General features: G+C 48.6%; 1 protein-coding gene across 1 annotated transcript in view; it reads right to left on the bottom strand.

Annotated features, from left to right (window-relative positions):
- thbs3a (thrombospondin 3a) overlaps positions 1–6,194 on the bottom strand; it is an 18,390-nt gene extending 12,196 nt beyond the window's left edge. The window contains exons 1-11 of the mRNA XM_068729828.1: positions 5,985–6,194; positions 3,363–3,569; positions 2,795–3,048; positions 2,614–2,716; positions 2,437–2,463; positions 2,276–2,358; positions 2,066–2,117; positions 1,830–1,978; positions 667–804; positions 328–402; positions 72–224 (exon numbers count right to left, since the gene is read on the bottom strand). Of these exons, the coding sequence (XP_068585929.1) occupies positions 72–224; positions 328–402; positions 667–804; positions 1,830–1,978; positions 2,066–2,117; positions 2,276–2,358; positions 2,437–2,463; positions 2,614–2,716; positions 2,795–3,048; positions 3,363–3,569; positions 5,985–6,069 (1,326 nt within the window). The 5' untranslated portion in view covers positions 6,070–6,194. The remainder of the gene's footprint in view (positions 1–71; positions 225–327; positions 403–666; positions 805–1,829; positions 1,979–2,065; positions 2,118–2,275; positions 2,359–2,436; positions 2,464–2,613; positions 2,717–2,794; positions 3,049–3,362; positions 3,570–5,984) is intronic.
- Positions 6,195–7,417: the final 1,223 nt, after the last annotated feature.

The raw sequence follows: 7,417 nt of genomic DNA, 5'->3' as shown, positions 1-7,417 counted from the left end.
GTAAATGAATGGGTGATGTGACCATGGTGCTGTCTCACAGTGGATCTGTCTCACATTCAGAGGTGTCTCACCCTACAGGCCACCTCTCCGCTCCTCTCCATGGTGCAGTGGGCGTTGGTGTCACAGGGGTTAAAGGTCAACGCGGCGCACGACTTCCTGGGGAAACATCCCGACGTCTGGTTACCGAGGAAACCGGGTTTACACCCCCCACACTTGTATGAACCCTGAGAGAGGACAGGACAGGAGGGGACGGGACACGTCTTCAGTGTTACCGCTGAGCGTCCACTAGAGGGAGACGTTCTTATGAACTACTGAAAATGAACTCACCACAGTGTTGATGCACACAGAGTTTGACACGCAGGCGTCTGGTAGATCTAAACACTCATCTATGTCCACACAGTCCTGAGAGACAGACAGAGAGACAGACAGACAGACAGACAGACAGACAGACAGACAGAGATAAACATTCTAAATGTGTCTCAGTTTATTTCCTGTTGCAGTGATGACATCACCGGTCAGGAAGTCAACATGGACCAAAGCTGTTTCCTAGCAACGCAATTCTGTCAAAACAGTCAATAGCAAACAGACATGGTTTACTTCTATAAGAGAAAACCCGTCTGTGTCTGTGTGTGTGTGTGTGTGTGTGTGTGTGTGTGTGTGTCTGACCTGTCTGTGTGTCTTGGCATAGTCCAGTCCGGTTCCAGACATCGGGACCCCCCACAGACCAGGAGGACAGGGGTGACAGGTGAACCCCCCCACAGTGTTCACACAGGAGTCAGGATGGAAACAAGGCTGCAGCTCACACTGGGGGGGGGGGGGGTGCATCAAGACAGGGTTGTTGTAGTTATAGTGTGATATGTTGCATGTTGTTGTGTGTTACATGTTGTTGTGTGTTACATGTTGTGTGTTGCATGTTGTTGTGTGTTACATGTTGTTGCATGTTGTTGTGTGTTGCATGTTGTTGTGTGTTGTTGTGTGTTACATGTTGTTGCATGTTGTTGCATGTTGTTGTGTGTTGTTGTGTGTTGCATGTTGTTGTGTGTTGCATGTTGTTGTGTGTTGTTGTGTGTTACATGTTGTTGTGTGTTGCATGTTGTTGCATGTTGTTGTGTGTTGCATGTTGTTGCATGTTGTTGTGTGTTGCATGTTGTGTGTTGCATGTTGTTGTGTGTTGCATGTTGTTGTGTGTTACATGTTGTGTGTTGCATGTTGTTGTGTGTTGTTGTGTGTTACATGTTGTTGTGTGTTGCATGTTGTTGTGTGTTACATGTTGTGTGTTGCATGTTGTTGTGTGTTGTTGTGTGTTGCATGTTGTTGTGTGTTGCATGTTGTTGCATGTTGTTGTGTGTTGCATGTTGTTGTGTGTTGCATGTTGTTGTGTGTTGCATGTTGTTGTGTGTTACATGTTGTGTGTTGCATGTTGTTGCATGTTGTTGTGTGTTGTTGTGTGTTACATGTTGTGTGTTGCATGTTGTTGCATGTTGTTGTGTGTTACATGTTGTTGCATGTTGTTGTGTGTTGCATGTTGTTGTGTGTTGTTGTGTGTTACATGTTGTGTGTTGCATGTTGTTGTGTGTTGTTGTGTGTTACATGTTGTTGCATGTTGTTGTGTGTTGCATGTTGTTGCGTGTTGCATGTTGTTGCATGTTGTTGTGTGTTGCATGTTGTTGCATGTTGTTGTGTGTTGCATGTTGTTGCGTGTTGTTGTGTGTTGCATGTTGTTGTGTGTTGCATGTTGTTGCATGTTGTTGTGTGTTGCATGTTGTTGCATGTTGTTGTGTGTTGCATGTTGTTGCGTGTTGTTGTGTGTTGCATGTTGTTGTACTTACCTCGTCCATGTCCTGACAGTGGGACCCGTTGCCGGTGGTTCCAGGTGGACATGTTCCACAGGTGAACCCAGGATAGTGCACACTCTCCATACAGGACACGCCCTTGTAGCAGGGGTTAGGAGAGCAGCGGGAACGAGGCTCATGGAAACCTGCAGAGAGACAGACAGGCTGGCTTCAATCAGGTCCTCAGGTATATACAACAGCTTTAATGAGCAGAGAAGAAGCTGCTGACTCACCACAAACCTGACACTCCAGGATGGTGTTTCTGATCAGAGACATCTCCTTCACCTGAGGAGGAGACGAGCAATAACTTCAGCTACTGTCTGTCTCTGTCTCGCACCTGTCCTCTGATTTCCTGTCTGTCTCTGTCTCTCACCTGTCCTCTGATGTCCTGTCTGTCTGTCTCTCACCTGTCCTCTGATGTCCTGTCTGTCTCTGTGTCTCACCTGTTCTCTGATGTCCTGTCTCAGTTCTCCCAGGATCTGGTTGAAGATGATGAGCTGACCAATCAGAGCCTTGGTGTGATCACCTGACAGGAAACAGGACCAATGAGGTGAATCTGATCAGCTGATTATTGATTATGAAACATGAAGTTCAGTAAACTCACCGAGGATGGAGTTCATGTCTCCACCCACTGAAAGACCAGAGACACATGTGACCTCAGTTAGTTAGGATCAGACCACATCAGACCACATCATCAGACCATATCAGACACATTAGACCACATCAGACCTCCTCTCTGTGTTCTGGTGCTGAAGGAGTGAGGAGTTAAGGAGTTAAGGACCTGAGTTGTAGCCTGAAGCGTCTCCTTGAAAGGGACAGTCGGTCAGAGCCCCAGCTTTAGCCACAGTGCCCCCTAGAGCCAGTCTGAGGGACTCCACTGCACCCTGAAGGACGGAGACACAACAGGAGATCAAGAGGACCCGATGGGTCACATGACGACAATCACATGATCACAAACAGACCTGCATTCGTCCGTAGGCCTTCTGTCCGTGCCTGATCTCCACAAGCTCCGCCTCTCCGGGCAGGGCGACCAATGACGGCAGGCCCTGGCTGGAGTCGGCCAATCGGCAGTTGACGTAGAGCTCCAAGTTGACGTTGTCACGACGAAGACCTCCCACTCTCAAGATGAGGGAGGTGGTTCTACCTTCTGACAGGTGAGAGCTCTGGAGGTTCACTGTGTGGAGCTTCATGTCAGAGCGGAGGTACCGGACCACCACTGGGGGGGGGGGGGGGAGCTTGAACATCATTTCACATAGTTCAAACTGAATGAAATAATACATGCTCACATATTCAAACCCACAAAACTTTATTTAAAACTCAAACGTCTCAAAGTTTCCAGAGAGAATACGAGTCCATGGAAACATCATAGGCAACACACATTAGAGCAGATTATTATGGTCTGTCTGCGCTCATCAGAACTAGGAGGGGTCTTAAGGAGGAGGAAGGAAGCAAGGAAAGGAAGGAGAGGAGACGATGAGGAAAGAAAAAGGTTGTTGTGTGTCTTTGTAAATAAAGTTGTGAGAGTCAAACCTTTATTGATCTTCCCCATGACGGACACCTCCAGGTACTTCCTGTTGTCCTGTTTACTGTAGACGCCCAGCAGGACTCCGCCCACTTTGGCCGGCAGCCGAAACGTTGACACCACGTAGACGTCACTGAGCGCGCTCAGACCGGACGTTAGCTTCTCCACCGCCGCCACGTTCTGTTTGGAGTCCTGGAGACTCAACACGTCGACCACTGAGGAGCAAGAGGATCCACGTCAAACCATTAGACCACGTCAGACCACGTCAGACCATTAGACCACGTCAGACCATTAGACCACGTCAGACCATTAGACCATTAGACCACGTCTGACCACGTCAGACCATTAGACCACGTCAGACCATTAGACCATTAGACCACGTCAGACCATTAGACCACGTCAAACCACGTCAGACCATTAGACAACGGTAGACCATTAGACCACGTCAGACCACGGTAGACCATTAGACCACGTCAGACCACGTCAGACCATTAGACCACGTCAGACCACGTCAGACCATTAGACCACGTCAGACCACGGTAGACCATTAGACCACGTCAGACCACGTCAGACCATTAGACCACATCAGACCACGTCAGACCATTAGACCACGTCAGACCACGTCAGACCACGTCAGACCATTGGACCACGTCAGACCACGTCAGACCATTAGACCACGTCAGACCACATCAGACCATTAGACCACGTCAGACCATTAGACCACGTCAGACCACATCAGACCACGTCAAACCACGTCGGACCATTAGACCACGTCAAACCACGTCGGACCATTAGACCACGTCAGACCACGTCAGACCACGTCAGACCATTAGACCACGTCAGACCACATCAGACCACGTCAGACCATTAGACCACGTCAGACCATATCAGACCACGTCAAACCACGTCAAACCACGTCGGACCATTAGACCACGTCAGACCACGTCAGACCACGTCAGACCATTAGACCACGTCAGACCATTAGACCACGTCAAACCACGTCGGACCATTAGACCACGTCGGACCATTAGACCACGTTAGACCATTAGACCACGTCAAACCACGTCAGACCATTAGACCACGTCAGACCATTCGACCACGTCAGACCACGTTGGACCACGTTGGACCATTAGACCACGTCAGACCATTAGACCACGTCAAACCACGTCAGACCACGTCGGACCATTAGACCTCGTCAGACCACGTCAGACCATTAGACCACGTCAGACCATGTCAGACCATTAGACCACATCAGACCATTAGACCACGTCAAACCACGTCAGACCACATCAGACCATTAGACCACGTCAGACCACGTCAGACCATTAGACCACGTCAGACCACATCAGACCATTAGACCACGTCAGACCATTAGACCACGTCAGACCATAAAATAAACTTCCAAGCTCTTATTCTGAAAGTAAAGTTAATACATTTTGAATTCAAAGTAAACTTTGTATTCTCAGAGCCAACAGAAACACCACAGAGGAAGAAAAACAAGAAGTCACTTCCTGTCCTCTGACCAGCTGCTGACATGCTCACGGTTACCACGACAACTCTGTCTAATAACAACAACAGACATCCTGAATGCAACACATCACCTGAATGCAACGCAGCACATGAATGCACCACAGCACCTGAATGCAACACAGCACCTGAATGCCACGCAACACCTGAATGCAACGCAGCACATGAATGCACCACAGCACCTGAATGCAACACAGCACCTGAATGGAACACAGCACCTGAATGGAACACAGCACCTGAATGCACCGCATCGCCTGAATACAACACAGCACCTGAATGCAACGCAGCACCTGAATGCAACGCAGCACCTGAATGCAACACAGCACCTGAATGCAACGCATCACCTGAATTCACCACAGCACCTGAATTCACCACAGCACCTGAATGCAACGCATCACCTGAATTCACCACAGCACCTGAATGCAACACAACACCTGAATGCAACGCAGCACCTGAATGCAACGCAGCACCTGAATGCAACGCAGCACCTGAATGCAACACAGCACCTGAATGCAACGCATCACCTGAATTCACCACAGCACCTGAATTCACCACAGCACCTGAATGCAACGCATCACCTGAATTCACCACAGCACCTGAATGCAACACAACACCTGAATGCAACGCAGCACATGAATGCAACGCAGCACATGAATGCACCACAGCACCTGAATGCACCACAGCACCTGAATGCACCGCATCGCCTGAATCTCAGTCTCACACCAAACAGCTGTAGTAATCACCGATTCTTCACTAAACCTGCTGATCTGGAGTCTTCTGTGTCGACTTTACTGAAACAAAACGAGGTAGAGGTCCCTGTCTTCACAGGGGACCCTGGTGTTACACCTGACCCATTAAACCGGATCAATACTGGATCAATACCTTCACTCTGATCACGATCAACCACACGGATCGATACTCATTCATAAATGTCGAGGTGTGACGTTACCGGAAATGTACAGGTCGAATTCTTTACTTTTAGTTTTAACTCTTAATTGTGACAAAATGAACATTTAGATGAACGAGTTTTTCATGTATTCATTATTTTCTATTACATTATAGTTCTAGCTGATGAAGCTCTCCGGTTAGTTCGGTGTCGTTACCTTCAACCTCCGGTCCGTCCGGTGCTCCCTCCGTGAGTCCAACACAGATGATTGACAGCAGGACCGGGACGGTCCAACAACCCATGATGTCTGAAACAGAACGACCGTTCAGTAGAAACGTGTGACGGAGAAAAGTAACGGACCGAGCAGAACCGGAGAGCTTCAGACCGGAGGAGGACCGAGGAGACCGGGTTCACGAGCGCAGCTGGAAACTGCTGCTGGCGCGCGCTCAAGTCTCCTCCAAAGACGCTCGTGCGCGCAGAGGTAATTAGCATAAAGCGCGCGAGTTAAAAGTGACTCTACTGTGGTTTACTGGGACTCTACTGAGACTCTATTAACCGAGACTCTACTGTGGTTAACTGGGACTCTACTGAGACTCTACTGTGGTTTAATGGGACTCTACCGAGACTCTACTGTGGTTTACTGGGACTCTACTGAGACTCTACTGTGGTTTACTGGGACTCTACCGAGACTCGACTGAGACTCTACTGTGGTTTACTGAGACTCTACTGAGGTTTACTGAGACTCTACTGTGGTTTACTGGGACTCTACTGAGACTCTACTGTGGTTTACTGGGACTCTACCGAGACTCTACTGTGGTTTACTGTGGTTTACTGGGACTCTACTGAGACTCTACTGTGGTTTAATGGGACTCTACCGAGACTCTACTGTGGTTTACTGGGACTCTACTGAGACTCTACTGTGGTTTACTGGGACTCTACTGAGACTCTACTGTGGTTTACTGGGACTCTACCGAGACTCTACTGAGACTCTACTGTGGTTTACTGGGACTCTACTGAGACTCTACTGTGGTTTAATAGGACTCTACCGAGACTCTACTGTGGTTTACTGAGACTCTACTGTGCAGTGAAAACAGTGATTTAAAAGAAAGATGCGTTTGAACCACAGAATCCTGGAGAATGTAGTGTTTAGACTCAGGTCAAAAGTTAAGTTTGTAGTTGGAGGAAGAAACACACACTCCTCACGTAGTTACATTACATTACATGTATGTTATATCTGTGTAATAACATTACGTGTTGTAGTCATTAATAACAGCGTGACGTCTTCTGGTCTGATGAAATGTAAACTAGAAGTGTTTCTTACGAACGGCGATGAAAGGAGTGGAACAAAGGAGACGAGGATCTGAGGAGACTTGTTTCTGCCTCCTTCCTCCTCTTCCTCCTCGCACTGTTTGTTTCCTGACTCGGATTGTTGCCATGGAAACCGGCCTTCTAACAGCAGGTGAGGAAACTCCTCCTCCTCCTCCCTCTGAACCTCGTGGTGCGTTCGAGAACTTCAGCTCCACAAACTGGTTCCAGATCAGCCCGTTAAAGCTCGGCGTGGTGAACAGGAGCCAGGGTTAGATTCCTGAGGGATGATGTCATGTGCAGCTGTAACGTCCTCAGGGTCCAGACCCGGGTCGGGGCGGGGGT

This window comes from Cebidichthys violaceus, unplaced genomic scaffold (genome assembly GCF_023349555.1).
Source record: "Cebidichthys violaceus isolate CVI_PGR_0920_01 unplaced genomic scaffold, fCebVio1.0.p SCAF_48, whole genome shotgun sequence".
In the NCBI taxonomy this organism is placed as follows: Eukaryota; Metazoa; Chordata; class Actinopteri; order Perciformes; family Stichaeidae; genus Cebidichthys; species Cebidichthys violaceus.
Note: the sequence above shows the minus strand (reverse complement) of the source record. Positions and strands in the feature narration are given on the sequence as shown.